This window comes from Octopus bimaculoides, chromosome 16 (assembly GCF_001194135.2).
Source record: "Octopus bimaculoides isolate UCB-OBI-ISO-001 chromosome 16, ASM119413v2, whole genome shotgun sequence".
In the NCBI taxonomy this organism is placed as follows: Eukaryota; Metazoa; Mollusca; class Cephalopoda; order Octopoda; family Octopodidae; genus Octopus; species Octopus bimaculoides.
Genome location: NC_068996.1, coordinates 18,829,666 through 18,846,830, shown reverse-complemented (window position 1 = coordinate 18,846,830; position 17,165 = coordinate 18,829,666). Strand labels below are relative to the sequence as shown.

Here is a 17,165-nt window from a genome sequence, read left to right as displayed (position 1 = left end):
TTATTCCATCAGTCCGTTTTGCTGATTTATATATGTATAAATCTATATCTATCTATATATATATATATATATATAAATCTCTCTCTCTCTCTCTCTCTCTCTCTATATATATATATATATATATATATATATATATATATGTATGTATGTATGTATTTATGTATATATATATAATATATGTAAATGGATGTATGGCATTTAATTAGATAATAATAATGTAGCCTCTACATGGTTTCCTTCTAGAAATAACAGCCAAATCTCTCTCAAATTACATTCTACCGTCTTACAGGTAGGACAAATTAGATCAAGTGGTTGTGTACACTATACATTAAAAAAAGTTGAGATGGTTGAGGTTGGAATCCCTCTGATCATGGTCTTGCCCAATCAGTGTCAGACTGGATCAAATTAGCAACAACAATAACCACCACCACCACAGTACTATCATATCACCTGTATAAACATGTAGCTAAATGGATGACTGTTGGTTTTGTAGAGCAAGCCATGTGTGCATGTGTGTAGCATGAAGCTTTGGCATATGTGATGCAGATATAATGGAAACCTTTCCAAGAGTATATATTTTCTTTATGAGGAGTTATCCTTGAGCAGAAGGGTAGCTTTTCCATTTTAGATACGGTGGTGTTTATACCACACATTATATGATCAGCCTCAAACCAAAGAATGTGAGGAGGACATTAAAGGCTCAGATAACTGGCTCTATCTGTCCCTTAGTTAAACATTCTCACTAGATTTTTGAGTATCTTTAGTGGGATTCACTCCGTGGTAAGCATTTGAGCCTTGTTTCTGGTTTGAGGGTATTTTTCCCCTTCCTATCATGCGGGCCTTGTAAAGAGTTGTATTTCATTGACACAAATAAAAAAATATCTACATCCAATCATGAAACTGGCATTGTGGTAAGTTTGCTTCCCAACCACATGGTTGTGGGTTCCGTCCCACAGCGTGACACATTGGGCAAGTGTCTTATACCAACTAAAGCCTTGTAAGTGCAATTGGTAGATGGAAACTCAAAGAAGCCTGTTATGCATGTGAGTGTGCATGCGCACATGTGCACGTGTGTGTGTGAGCGTGTGTATTTGTGTGTTTCTGTGTCTGCTTCTCCCCCACTACTGCTTGACAACCGGTGTTTGTGTGTTTACATCCCCATAACATAGTAGTTCAGCAAAACAGACTGATGGAATAAGTACTAAGCTTGAATATAAGTGGATTCATTCAACTGAAACTGTTCAAGGTAGTGCACCAGTATGGCCACAGTCTAATGACTAAAACAAGTAAAAGATTAAAATTATATTGGATAATGCAGTCCTAGTCATACAAAAAATATGATGTGATCATGGTTGGAATGTCTTTGACAATAGGTCAACAGTAAAAGACTAAATTTAAAACAGAGAATATATCAACTGTGTTTGAGAAAAATGTTTCAAAGAATTCATTGTATATAAAAGACAACACAGTGTTATTTACCAAAATATTGTCTTTGTGTTTCTCATACTGTAGAAGCCTGCCATTCACTGTGAAGCTGCAGATATTTCCTGAATCAAATTTCACAAGAACAAAAGCTTCTCTTGACATTGTGATCAACTCTGGGGAGAAGCAGTTTTTGGGAGGATCTAAAGATTGGAGTAAATCTCCTGTCAGTGTGTGAACAAGGCAAGGACCATCTGAAATAAGAAGAAATAATATTTTTTAGGAAGGATAAAATTTATATTTCTTTATTATTATTATTTGTGGAGAGAGGAGAGTTTAGACATAATAAAGCTTTGCAGATTGGTGAGAAATAATAATAATAATAATAATATTTTTAAAAGGATTAACGTAACTCTTAACAAAAGTAAACAGTCAAGACGAAGAGCGCGATTCGATTGTAAGATATTTTGTTAGTTGAATGATATTTCAACAGTAAGTTTGTCTTTGTCAAGTTCAAAATAAGAAATGATAAAAATTCAAAATTACAGAAATTTAAACGTAAAGTATGAACGAGAGCAATCAGCGTCCATACGTTGATGGAATGACATCATCAGTTTTTAAGTTACAATTTTATAACAGGCGAAAAGATAAAGATAGAAAAAATAGAAAAAAGAGGACGGCAGAAAAAAGGAAAGAAAAAAGAGAAAGAAGAATATTTAATCAAACAGTTTTGTATAAATTTGATGATATTCTCCTGTCATCTCATTCATTCCTCCAGGGCGTGATGTTAATAACTCACAAACATATTTCTCCTCATGCATTTTGAGAAGTGAAAGTGAAGCAAATTCAGAATATTTTTTGAGAATATGCACTTTCAAGTCTTCTTCAAAATTGCAGCTGCTTGAAACGAAATGTTCAGCAAGTTCTGTCGAACTACTGTTATTGTGCCCATTAAACCTTTTGTTTAACTGTTCTGTTGTACAACCAACATAAATTAAGTTGTGCTTTGTGCATTCTGCAGCGTACACCAAATAGGAATCTTTACATGTTCCACCTTCTGTATAAATCATAACATTTCTGTTATGATTTCTGATGGAATTCACTTCACTCATGTTGTTGCACAATGAACAGGGCTTATTTCTCTTGCGGCTGTTCTTTAAGGTACAGTGTGCAGACACTCCAATGTTCGTTTTCTTGGAGTCAGATATAAAGGTCAATAATTCTCTTATATTCTTATTCCGTCTAAAGGCTATAATGGGCGTCTGAAGAAATATCTGTTTGAAATGAGGATATTTTGTCACCACAAGCTGGTAACTTTCGTGCAAATGAAATAGCTAAGATTAGCAAAGATAGTCAAACATTCACACATAATCTTAGCAAACACAATACAATAGATTACAGAATTCCTTTAGTGATTAACTGGCACTGAAAATTCGCTGGCATTTCAAAAGTGTTGCATGAAAGTTACCAGAAAGTGCATATTCTTACAAAATATTCTGAATCTGCTTCACTTTCACTTCTCAGAATGTATGAGGAGAAATATGTTTGTGGGTTATTAACATCATGTCCTGCAGGAATGAATAAAATGACAGGAGAATATCATCAAATTTATACAAAACTGTTTGATTAAATATTCTTCTTCCTCTCTTTTTCTTTTCTGTTTTTTGTCTTTTTTTTTTGCCTGTTATAAAATTGTAACTTAAAAACTGATGATGTCATTCTATCAATGAGTGGACGCTGGTTGCACTCGTTCATAGTTTACGTTTAAATTTCTGTAATTTTGAATTTTTATCACTTCTTATTTTGAACTTGACAAAGACAGACGTACAGTTGAAATATCGTTCAACTAATAAAATATCTATTACAATCGAATCGCATTCTTCATCTTATTATTATTATTAATAATAATAATAATAATAATAATAATAATAATAATAATAATAATAGTAGTAACTACAATAACCAGTAGCAGGGCAGCAGTACTGGCAAATATCTTAATTCTATAATTTAGTAATCAAGAATTGTAGTAAATAAAAGCTGCAGTTAATAAAATAAGTTGGTTGCTAAAAAAAAAAAAAAAAGATTAATGACTTTTAAGTGCATGAAATTGGAGTCTGTAACAAAGAGATGTAATTAATAATAGGGGAGAAATAATTATGATTAACTACAACTACTACTATTACTATAATAATAATAATAATAATAATAATAATAATAATAATAAATAATAATAATAATAATAATAATAATAATATTTTATTATTATTATTATTATTATTATTATTATATGAAGTAGTGAGATGGTAGAATTGTTAGCACACTGAACAAAGTGCTTTTCTTCTCGCTCTTTATATGCTGAGTTCAACTACCACTGAGGTCAATTCTGCCTTTCATCCTTTTGGGATTGTTAAAATAAATGCCAATTAAACATTGAGTTCAATGCAATTGACTTCTCTCTCCCCTCAAAATTGCTAGCCTTGTGCTAAAATTAGGAAGAATTGCTGTTGTTGTTTATATTATTATTATTATTATTATTATTATTATTATTATTAACCCTTTAGTATTCAAACTGGCCATATCTGTTTATCATTCCATTGTGTAGATACGTATGGCCACAATAAACGGATCGCTCACACCTCCCTACACTGGACCCTATCGGGTTCTTAAAACATTCATACCACACGCCAGCTTGCAGATAGGAGCAAGGCACAGAAGACCATGGCATTTACATTATTATTATTATTATTATTGTTATTGTTCAAGTCACTGTCTGGAATTGAACTTGGAATCTTGGAGTTAGTAGCCCACACTCTTAACCCCAAGATTCCAAGTTCGATTCCAGGCAGTGATCCTAATAATAATAATAGTAACATCAAAAAATACCTTATGAATGAGAACACAGGTTCGAAATTTCCCCAAGACACCTGAAGAAGGCTGGAGGGTATATCAGCCGAAACATTGTGTTAACAGCAAACAAGGTGAAGACAAATATCCGTCAAATATAAATAATGAACATAATTCCTCATCTCTTAAATATAGAACTGAATGTGAATATGAATTCTAAAGGGTTGAGGTCGTAAGCTGGCAGAACTGTTAGCAAGCTGGGCAAAGTGCTTAGCAGCATTTTGTCCATCTTTATGTTCTGAGTTCAAATTCCTCCAGGGCCAACTTTGCCTTTCATCCTTTCAGGATTGATAAAATAAGCACCAGTTGAGTACTGGGGTCAATGTAACCATCTCACCCTCTTCCCAGAAATTGTTGGCCGTAAGCCAAAATTTGAAATCATTATTATCATTATTGTTTAATAAAGAAGGGAAATGTCCATGACCCTTTCAGGACCAGCCAGACAGGTAAGAGAAAGGAAGGCAGGGAAAGAAAGAGGTGTTAAACAGAGCAACAAATTTTGTAGGCTATGGTGGGATTTGAACTCATAAGATGAAGAGTCAAATAAACATTGCAGTGCATCCTACCTGTCACTCTAATAATTCAACAAGTCTACCTCCCAAGGCTGGTATTTAATTTCATCAACTCCAGAATGATGAAAGACAAAAAATTGACCTTGGCAGGAATTAAACTCAAAATACAAGAAGCCTGAGTAAATACTGCCAAATATTTTGTCTGATGCTTTAATGACTCAGCCAGTTCATCACCAATAACTGTTTCTATACAAGGGAGATAGATCAGAGGAACTATTAGAGCAACAGATGAAATATCTTACAACATTTATTTGCAGGTCGTTATGTTCTGAATTCAAGTATCACCAAGGAAAATATTATCTTTAACCCTTAAGCATTCAGATAATTTTTTCCAAATGTAATAAGTATTTTCATTTTCATTTTTCATTTTATCTAGTTTCAGCTCATGAGCTGTGGCCATGCTGGGGCACCGCCATTTGATGTTGCTACACAATTTTACTTCACGAATTTTACTTCAGGAATTGACATTTGGTGCATGAGAGAGTTTGATGCAGCTGCTCTCATCTGCACCTCCTGCCGTGAAGTTGGTTCATCTGGGACACCTGACAGGAAGAGGTCCAGCCTCATCTTGAAGACACCTACATCCACCGCATGCAGGTCTCTCAGGTCCTTCGGGAGGATATTGAAGAGCTGTGGACCTCTGAAGCCCAGGCTATTGCAGTATCTTGTCCTACATCTTGATGGCAAATTTGGAGTCCTTGGCACTATGTAATGGTGTCCAGTTCTTTTATTTGTGTAACTTTCGATGTCAAAGTTTGGGACAATTCCTTCGAGGATTTATTCACATTACTTTGAATTAATCATGAATTGCCTTGTAGCATCAAAATTCTGATGATTTGATTGTTTATTTTTAGAGTGACATTGTAGAATATGTGTGAGAGGCAGGATCTGACCAGTCTGAACATAAAATAAGCAGAATATTTTGGCTGGATATGGCGGGGTTAATTGCTAAAATGGTTACCCTTTAGCAGTTAAACTGGCCATATCTGGCTAAAATATTTTACCCATTTTATATTCAAACTGGCCAAATCCTGCCTCTCACACTTACCCTATGATGTCGGACTGTGAAATTAAACAATCACATCAGTGAAATCTCAAGGCTATGAGATAGTACATGACTAACTCAAAACAATGTGAATGAATAAACATTACATTTGACAGAGTTAAACTTTTGAGGGTCAGTATAACTCATTAAATTATTATCAACAATTCTTAGGCTTTATTGTCTCGAGTCCTAGACTCACAGGGCCAGTTACTTGGTTTCTATTGTGTATGAGTGACTGAGATCACAATATTCTCCCTAAAGGGAATGCTAGTCTGTTACTTACAGCTGAGTGAACTGGAGCACTGTGAAATAAAGTCTTTTACTCAAGATTATTATCTTATTAACTATTATTATTATTATTTTTATTTTTTTTTTTTGCAGAATACTTACTTCTGGAACCACTGATGACCAATCCTAACTCGGAAAGAACAGCCACACATATAACTTCAGTTTGGTGACCAGTCAATGTAGCTTTCGGGGTTGGCTTCTCAGCAGCTGAAACAAAGACAGCATCTATTATTCAATTATATATTTTCAAACACAAGTTTGTAAATTAAAAATTAAATGAAACTTCACAACATCTTTATGTTTTTCCCACTCACCCTTATATAATGAGGGGTAGTCAAGTATCTTTAACAAGATACTTGGGCCTGTTCTATTATATTTTAACCTCTCAACACCTAGCATAAAGTCACCTGCCTACCGTCAAATACTCCTCTCCCCTACTTAATGAAGGGAAAATTTTCCTTTTCTTCTCTTACAAGTTACATAGTAACCTCACTGGTGTTACATAAATACCCAATACACTTTGTAATGTGGTTGGCAATAGAAAGGGCATCCAGCCACAGAAAACCTGGTAAAAGCAGACATTGGAGACCATCATAGTCTTGTGGCTTGACAAATCCTGTCAAATTATCTAGCATGGAAAATGGACATCAATCAATGATGCCAATGATGGTCATAAAACTCCAGCAGTACTTGTTCACTGTAGTGTGAGTGAGGGAGGTTTGCTTTTTTGCAGCACCACACCTCTCCCACAACTCCACACAATGTACATCGTTGTCACACTCATGTGCTAATCACGTGCATGTGTGCATGTGCACACACATACACACTCTGTTGTCGCTGCTGCCACCACCACTACCACCACCATCGCCATTACTCAGCTCAGAAATCCTTATTATTACTGTAATTATCATCCTGTTCACTCTCCTCCTCAAGGTTTAATATTTTGGCCGTTTAACCAATTAGGCTCTTTCTGGGTTATTTTTCCATTGATTTACATTAAAAATATAAACAATAATAAAGAATTTGGAAAAACTGATGCAAACACACGCACACACTCACTCAGCTCTTACAAACCAGAGGTTACACGAGCTGAGGCTTCTGATTGGCCAGGAGGATGCAAGTTGATTTCTGATTGGCCTGCAAGAATTGTGTGACAGTGTCACATAAAATGCATTTGATCCAGTGCCAAGTAAATGCACCCAGCCCACACTGTAAAGTGGTTTGTATTAGAAAGGGCATCCAGCCATAGAAACCAAGCCAAATCAGACTGGAACTTGGTGCAGCTTGCCAGCCCTGGTCAAACCATCCAACCCATGCCAGCATGGACAACGGACATTACAGGATGATGATGATGATGATGATGATGATGATGACACTTAATGATTGGTAGCTTGTGTGGTTGATTGATCAGAAATTCATATTGCAGACATGGCAACATAGTCAATAGTTCAGTCACTTATATTCAAAAGGTTAACTTCATGTAGTTTGTAGCTATTTAACCCTAAATCAACCCTGACAAGTAGACCTTTGACTAAAGACACCTTAGTCACAACCATGCCTGTCTATTCACATCCAACATTGCTGTAACCACATTACGCAGTGTGTCCTTTCTTAAAGATATGTGATTTGAGGGAGACTTGGATGCTATTTCTAGCAGGTCCTGCAACTATTTAAAGACTCTCTAGTGGCATAGATTTGGAAACAAAGAACCAGATCATCTGAAAGTGCTGTCTATGTCACATCCAGTAGTGTGATTATCTCTTACCTAGCTCCTACTTTGAAATCAGAACTGAAGACCATCCCTTAAAAATTCCATGGGGTTAAGGAGCCATGAAAACCTAAGAACATTTCATAATTAAAAGATACTCTTTTAAAATTGCTCTAAATGTTTAGTCTTACTATTATCAGAGATCTTTCCTAGCAACAGCACATCCTTAACATTGCTAGGATCACATCCTAGTGACTGGTTCTTCTGTTCAGAGCAGCCAGAAGATAACTTCAGCTCCAATAATTTTTTTATATTCTACAAAGCTTGGGTGGGATCCAAAATGGAAGTATTACCCTCACATATGAAACAATCCAGAAGTTACACACAGACATTGCTGACTGCAACCAGAAAATGACCACCCAACTGATTGGTTTGTAGTTACTTAAAGACATTGTCCAGCCACTAGCAAACAGGCACTCTAGACCCTCTCTCAGACACCAAAAACTGGCACTCTGTAGGATACAACAACAAGGGCTTCACTTCATCCATTCAACAGAACAGCCTGCTCATGAAATTAACATGCAAGTGGCTGAGTACTCCACAGACATGTGTACCCTTAACATAGTTCTCAGGGAGATTCAGCATGACACAGAATGTGACAAGGCTGGCCCTTTGAATTACTCATTTTTGCCAGCTGTGTGACTGGAGCAATGTGAAATAAAGTGTCTTGCTCAAGGGCACAACATACTACCAGGAATCAAACTCACAACATTATGATCATGAGCCAAATGCCCAAATAACTAACCCATGGCCTTCCCTATGACAATGGTTTCAGCACCCCAGATACTCCCAGCGCACTCATCACTCTTGCTGAATCTAACTCCCCTGGTTCCAGACTAATCTCTGCACCCAATCCTTCCTTTACGGAACAATGGTCCTCTGAAATTCCCTCAAAGACATTGACTTATAAAGGCCGTGGGCACTGCCTCTTCTTCCAGACCCAGCAAGTAAGAAAGAAAAACAAAATCAAACAAGGAAATAGGGTTGGAAATTACAGTGATCAAACATTAAAAAACAACATGTTATTGATGTGCAAACCCCAGATCGATCCAACTTGAGTAAATTCATGGAAAAAAAGATGCTTGTTCCAGTTGTGCCCAGACATACATTGTACAATGTATAATTTAGTAGTAAGAGGTGGTGTTGCTGTTTAGCCCCAGGTGAATTTTGATCCAACAGACTTGTAATCAAAACCGTTCTTGTAACCATTTAAATCTTTCTCTATACCAAGGGCTATACTGTTCAATGTGTATTTTCTTCAGATGATTGATTGTAATTTGAGAGAAATTGCCCGCTATTTCTAACAAGTTGTTCCTTCTTTGGCTTTGAAAGGAACCAGAAAACAGGATCTGTACCTGTTGTCAGTAGCTCAAACATCACTGTATGATATATCATTAAGAATAAGTACTTACTTCCAATATCTCCAATTATTGCTTGGTTGCGAGCATTGAACTGCCAGACCATCACAGTGCAGTCTTTGGAACCGGTAACAATGTAACAGTCATAATTGGTATTATTCTCTGACTTAGTGATGCAAGTGACTATGTCAAAGTGACCATATATGACTTGAACTATTCTTGCTGTAAAAATAGAAATGTTAAAAGAATGGCAATATGAGTAGAAGAATGAGATATGATAAAGGAAGGTGGTTAAGAAAGTAGCGTTGTTGTTCTGGTTCTTTTAATAGACGTGTGTGTGTGAGTAGACATAACACAGCTAGTGTATATTAAATGCATTAAGAATAAAGAGTAATTAATAATAATTAACCCAGAATAAATTATAAAGGATTTAATTAATATAGAAGTAAAGATTAACTACACACATACACACACACACACATGAAGGTTATATCAAAAGTAATACAAACTTTTTTACAACAGACATATATCATTCAATTCACACATGCTTGTAGAGTAACTCTTCCACTACAATAATCCTTCTTCTTGTTCTTTATTGTAGGCAAATTGTGGGTTCCAAGCAGAAATAGCATGCCATTTTAGAGTTATCAACGAAGAAAGGGAATTGGCTATCCAATATCCACAGGTGTGCTACAGATTGTTCACAGAGATGATGCAATTGACAAGAACAATGTGCACAGATGAATGAAGAAGTTTAAAGAATAGGAAACCAGTATTGAGGCCAAATCTTGTAGTAGGAGACCATCAACTGTGAATGCTGACATGAATCGCCAGTAAGAGGATAAAGTGATTCACACTGACAGACAAATCTTAATCAGTAAGTTTGCTGCACAACTGGATTGTGAACACAATGCATTACAGAAGTAAGGAGGAAGACTTTGGGTATCCGAAAATGTGTATAAAGTGAGTAGCTCAGCAAATGACCCTTGATTTGTAAGAGAGATGGGTGCACTGACCAGCTGGAAGCATTTAAAACCAACAGAAATGTGTGATGAAGATGCAGATCTTTATGATCTAGAAACAAATGCTCAGCCCATGGAATGGCATCACACTTCTTTTCCAAGAGCTAAAGTTCAAGAACCTTCTGTAATTGGCACAGCAATTGGTGGGGACTGCTGTTTAAAATGACAAGGGCATCATTCTCTTTGGTATTCTGGAATGTGGCTGTAGTTTGAACAACAATCTGTACATTGAGACACTCTAAAAGCTAAGAGAGGCCATTACGAACAAGAGACCAAATAAGAATATGGAAACTATCCAGCCAAAACATTCACTCTGATAATGTGAAACTAAATACTTCTTTGGTAAAAAGCAGGAAGATCCTGAAACAAACTGAGACATTTCTTAAGAGGAGATGACAATTATCCAACTGCTTTTATTGAAGAAGGTTCCTATTTGAAAATTTCAAGCTGCTTCAAAGCAACAGTTCATAAAAATCAATATTATCAACTCCTAACCAGGCTAATGGAGAATTTCCCTTCGTAACAATAAACTGAATGGAGTTGTCTCCCTCTACATTGCAGGAACACAAAAATAATAGCACCACCATCCGTAAACCTGCAATAAATATGATCATGTGATCAGCATTAACCAATGATAACCAACCTTTCAAATGCCCTAAGGATATCACAGTTTTCACATTTATCATCTGGAAGATAATACATACTTATATCTTGTGTACATATGTGAATGCCTAATTATTGATTGAATAAATCACGAAATGTTAACCAAAATAAAAATAAATACTGTATCATGGATTGAGTGCTCTGATTATTCACACACATACACAGTATTTACTGTGTAATGATAGAATTTCCTCATATATCAGCAATTTTTGAAATGTTACAACACCATTTGAAAAACTTAAAGACATGAGAATCTTCCCTACTTAAAAAACAAGACAGTTATTATTTTTAAATATTTTACTAAATACAGTAAACTCTATTTCATTATTACATTTGAAGAAGTAAATTGATCATTAGTTTTGCAGGGTTTTACAGAAGGATAAGGTTAATACTATTAAAGGGGTTAAACACAATATAAATAGATAAAATATGAGCACAAAATGGATATACCAAACAAAATAACAATGTGTAGCGTACGCTAGAGGGAAATTCTTCTCTCTCTGTTATATAAATATAAATATGGACATAGTAGATAACAGCTAGCCTTCGGCCACACTTTTGGACCTTTTTGTGTCCACTACTCTGATTGGTTGGTATTGGCGCAATTTGTCTTTTGCTCTTTTGCGCGCCAAGATGTAACCCAACCAGTCGCAGCCTTCAAATAAGGTCATATGAGACAGTCTGTTCTAAACCTCAGTCTGAGCCGACTGCTCCCTATAAAAACTCCAGCTTTTCCTCATCTTGATGTCTTTCGGTTCCAGACCTTTTAAGGTCTAGCCACTGACCACACAGGACATAGCCAGTTCCAGCGACAACACAACAGCAGCCACATGGAGACTCATCAACTTCGTCCAACAGCATTTGATGAACTCCATCTCCGTCGCCACCATTTGTCCTAACGTCAACATCTCTCTACGTACACAGCAACTAGCAACACTCACACAGGTTCCAACACAGCAGTGTTTGTGAATTACTTCACCATGGTTAACAGCAAATACAACCTGCGAGAACTCCTGTTCCAAGTGACCAGCAGCAGCATCGCAGCCACTTCACGTACATGTACCTCAACTGGCTCTGCATTACAGCCACAACTTCTCGGTACAGCATTTCAACTATTGTGTACATTGACTACGAACTGGTATTTATCATCCTTGCATCTGAACATTCTTCTAACGTCATATTATAGACTTTTTCAATGCTCAGTACTTAACACACATGTATACATCCATGCTTATGCACACACACACTGTTCTCATGAAGGCCTGTCTATTATCATGTAAACATGATGCACTACAGATACATATGTTAACCTATCAATAAATATTCTCTTAAACATTCTACCCGGTTGTGTCTCTCTTTTCCTTCTGACACTTATACGCATTTATTCTTTTATATTTATTGTATCGACCGTGTGATGCACTAAGGAGCCATTCTCGTCACCTCTCTTCACACGGTCATTTACAAATGTGTTTAGCTTGGAATAAGACAGGTAAGCCTCAGTAATGATGTCAAGAGAAGTTTTTCATGTTATAATTATTGTTGTTTTTTAGCTCCAGGTTAGCTCTGATTGAGAAGAGATATGATTGAAGGCATTACAACCTTTTTTTTATCTTCATTTATTTTCTAGACTGCAGTCTCACTTACAGTAAGATTTAAAAGTAAGATTGGAACTAGGATAGCTGCTACTATTTTTAGCAAATTCGGCAACCATATGAAGTTTCCCCACACAGAGTATATTCAATAATGTATGTTTCATATATCTTGCTAATTAGAGAAGCAGAAATCATTGTATTAACAGTAAAAGATACTGGAAGCACAGTGGATGGCCAAAGACTGTAGCGTGTTGGTCAGTATATTAGTGGTTGTGCTCTACTGGTCAAAGTATACTTCAACAACAAAAGATTACTAATTACTAACAAAAAAAAATCTTGAAAAATTATAGAATTAAAAAAAAAAAATTTTAATAGGTGCAGGCATGGCTGTACAGTTAGAAGTTTGCTTCCCAACCACATGGTTCTAGATCCAGTCTCACTGCGTGACACGTTGGGCAAGTGTCTTGTAGTAGATCCTAGGAGCAAACAAAGCCTTGTGAGTGGATTCAGTAGACAGAAACTGAAAGAAGCCCATTGTATATGTGTGTGTGTGTGTGCGTGTGTGTGTGTATGTTTTCTTTGTGTCTGTCTCCACACCATCACTTGACAACTGGTGTTAGTCTATTTATGTCCCAGTAACTTAGCGATTGGCAAAAGAGATGATAGAATAAGTACCAGGCTTTAAAAAAATAAGTCACCGGTATTCGTTTTTTGACTAAAACCCTTTAATTTGGTGCTTCAGCATGGCTGCAGTCAAATGACTGGAAAAGGTAAAAGATAAAAGATAATAAAATCATTGAGGAAAATTACCATAATCAGTGGCAAAGATGCGGAAACTTTTATCCCAAAATCCGCAAGCAAAAATGAACCTGTTATCCGCTGTAGTGACAAAACTTGAGTGAGTGACTTTGAGCCGTTGATCAAAGTTATCCCCGAGCGTTCTTCGATGTAGACCAGTATTCTGAGCTACAAAACAAAACAATATTCATATGCAACAAAAAAAAAAACTCAAAACGAATCAGGTTAATTAATAACACAAATTATGATTACATTAAGATTATTATATTATTACTATCATATGATAATTTACAGTCTGTAGGACCTGATAGTTATTCAGTGTTATAACTAAATAGTTGTTGGTTAGGTCAGCCCTGGACAAGGAGATGTATGTCCAAAGGCTTTACAACCTTCATCTTTTATTTTCAGCCCCAGTATATCTGAGTGAAATTATCTAATTTATCCCATATTTTAAGGTGGTAAACAAGCGGAGACTTGGAAACTATTTCTAGCAGGGCCATTGAGCACATTGAAGATCTTTTTGTAGGATTGAATATAATTTAAAGTGCCAGGTGTATATACTGCTGGTGATAAAGAGGAGGATGAGGAGAATAATAATAATAATAACAATAGTAATGATGATGATGTTGATAATAATAATAATGATAATGCCCTGATGCAGTATCAGGCAGTGGCTCTCATGGCTTCTTAACTGATTGGAAGTGTTATCCTGTACATTGTTTTGTCTTGGTATAAAAGATGGGCTACAGCAAATATTCTGCTTAATACCACAGATTTGCTTTGTCAGTTGTTTGACCTTAACCAGTTGAGCATGTCCCTTGGTGGCTGATGATATGTGCATCTCTGATCATGAGCAGAAGTAGTGGGGGAGCATCATAACCATGTGTGGGAGAAGAATTTATTGGGGTTTGGATAATTCATCCCTGGAAACATGGGTGTTTCGCTCAACATCCTTAAACAACCCTTATTCAAGGACCTTTTGAGTGGGATGAACAAAATTCTCGACCTGTAAAAGTTTTAACTGGGTCCCACCTGCAAGGTTATGCGCTGTTTATCTTGATATGAGATCACCATCTAGTGCACATATGGTTGTGATGCATGTGTTTGGTGTACCCTTATCAGATGGGTAGTCGTGATGGGTACACTGGGCTTCGTATATTTTACCCCAGTGTCACTTTGATGGCATGCATTGCTCTCTCACTCAATAATAATAATCAAGGTTTTTTGATAAGGGAATGGGATTAGTCAATTATCATGACGCTCAAGAGTTAAGTCCCTTCTCTTGGCTGTCATTATGCACAACCTACAGGTGCATAGTGAGAGGAGGGTAAAATTTCTAGAACAGCAATTCCAGCATACTACTTCCAGCATACTACTACTACTACTACTACTACTACTACTACTACTACTACTACTATTACTACAGCAACAACAACAACAACTATTATTATCATTATTATTATTATTATTAGAAGCGACAACAGGTTATTTTAGAATAACAGAATTCTAGAAACACTGCCAGTGTTCCAAGTGACATATTGCACCTAATAATCTTCACTCCTCAAATCATTAATCACAGTAATTCTGTGACTAAAGTAAATTTCTTGAGATCAAAGACTAGGGTAGGAGCTAAATATGAAGAAGGTGATCAGTTCAGTCTTTTGACAATCTTGATTTAAAGAATGAATAATTTTTTACGTTGACAACAACCTTAGATCTGATTCAGTTGTAACCAGGGTCATCAAACTCTAATGGGTATCACTAAGCCATTATGGGTGTCACTGAGCTATTGCTGATGTAGCCAAACTATAACAGGTGTCACCACATGATGGTGGGTGGTAATGAACTATTGGGACATCACCGAAATATTGTGGATATTGCAAAACTATAGTGGGAATCACCAAACCATAGTGAGTATCACCAAGTTATAGTGGACACCATAGAACCATAGTGGATGCTACAGAATTTTTGTGTCACCAGACCATCGTTGGTGCCACCAAATCATAGTGGGTATCACTAGACCGTTGTGGGCATTACCAGACCATTGTGGGTGTCACCAAACTACAGTGGGTGTCACCAAACCATAGTGGTCATTGCCAAACCATTGTGGGTGTTACCAAACCGTAGTGGGCATCACCAGACCATAGGGGATGTTGCCAAACCATAGTGGGTGTCACCAAAACATTGCAGGTGTTATCAAACTGTAGTGAGCATCACCTAACCATAGTGTCACCAAGCCATAGTGGACGTCACCAAACCATGGTGACTATCACCAGACCATTGTAGCTATCATCAAACCATAGTGGATGTCACCAAATGATGACCATTGTGGCTATCATCACCAGACCATTGTGGCTATCACCAGACCATTGTGGCTATCATCAAACCATAGAGAGTGTTACCATACCATTGTGGGTATCACCAAATGCTTAAAGAGTTAAGAAGTTGACCTTACCAAACAGATGATCCATGAGAACTGGTAGTTCAGCATCTTTTTCATGTTTGTCAGAAGAGAAACTTGTAGGTGTTCCTTGCTCTAAAGTGATGACAAAAATAACCAACATTAACATACATTTAATGATCAAATAACAGAAAAAATAACAAAAATAAAATAAAAAGCATTAAAAATGAAAATAAATCAAGTGCATTCTGTAAAACAGTTGGTTCTAGGAAGGGTAGCCACAGAAACCATGACAAAATATGGAACATATAAAGGAGACCTCTTCCTCCAACCTACCTTTGGGATCAAATATGCCTCCACTGGTGCCACTGTGGATAAACTGTAATCAACTGTATTGATTCCAGTATTTATTTTATTGATTGGTGCATCATTGCCATTGGAAATATGAAAGGCAAAGGAACATAGGTGGCATTCAAATATCAAAGCATAACCATATAGGGGCAGGCATGGCTGTGTGGTAAAAAGCTTGTTTTCCAACCACGTGGTTCTGGGTTCAGTCCCATTGTGTGGCACTTTGGGCAAGTGTCTTCTACTATAGTCTTGGGATAACCAAAGCTTTATCAGTGCATTTGGTAGACAGAAAGGCTTAAAAATAATTTAAAAAATTAATAAAACTAAGCATGGGCTTGATTCACTCAAATAAAGTTCTTCAAGGTGGTGCCCCACCATGGCTGCAAGCTAATGACTGAAATAAGAAAAAGAATAACAAAAATAAAAGAATATAGTTCAAGGTCATTTTTTTTTTCGTTGATGCTCTACGAACTCAGTCAAATAGACACAAACACCTGCACACATTATGATGATGATAATAATAATAATAATAATAATAATAATAATAATAATAATAATATTAAAAAAAAAACTGTTCTTACGCTGGTAATTTGGATTCCACTTGTTGACAGCAAAGTTATGGTTGCAGGTAATTGTGATTACTGCTGGAGTTGGAACCATTGGATGAGTGTTGGCCGCCACATGTGTGATTGGCGAGTTGGAGAGGAATTTCATTAGCATGCAAAGATCGTCTTGTACACTGCTAAACATCATGGGAGTCTGAAGAAAATACAAAAATAAGGAAATTAATGATTTGAGGTTATAACACTTGTGATCAATTTTCAGGTGCAATTTTTACAAAATATGTGCATGCATATATATATATATATATATATATATATATATAGGTACATGTATGACTCAGTGATGGAATATCAATGCAATCATTCAACCAGCGGAAAACAGCAACCAATTTGTCATCAAATTCCACATCTTATTAAC

At 36.3% G+C, this 17,165-nt stretch overlaps 1 protein-coding gene across 1 annotated transcript in view; it reads right to left on the bottom strand.

Annotated features, from left to right (window-relative positions):
* LOC106869498 (neurobeachin) overlaps positions 1 to 17,165 on the bottom strand; it is a 107,593-nt gene that overhangs the window by 24,881 nt on the left and 65,547 nt on the right. The window contains exons 9-15 of the mRNA XM_052973687.1: positions 16,766 to 16,943; positions 15,888 to 15,968; positions 13,445 to 13,600; positions 12,687 to 12,806; positions 9,412 to 9,579; positions 6,334 to 6,438; positions 1,480 to 1,676 (exon numbers count right to left, since the gene is read on the bottom strand). Of these exons, the coding sequence (XP_052829647.1) occupies positions 1,480 to 1,676; positions 6,334 to 6,438; positions 9,412 to 9,579; positions 12,687 to 12,806; positions 13,445 to 13,600; positions 15,888 to 15,968; positions 16,766 to 16,943 (1,005 nt within the window). The remainder of the gene's footprint in view (positions 1 to 1,479; positions 1,677 to 6,333; positions 6,439 to 9,411; positions 9,580 to 12,686; positions 12,807 to 13,444; positions 13,601 to 15,887; positions 15,969 to 16,765; positions 16,944 to 17,165) is intronic.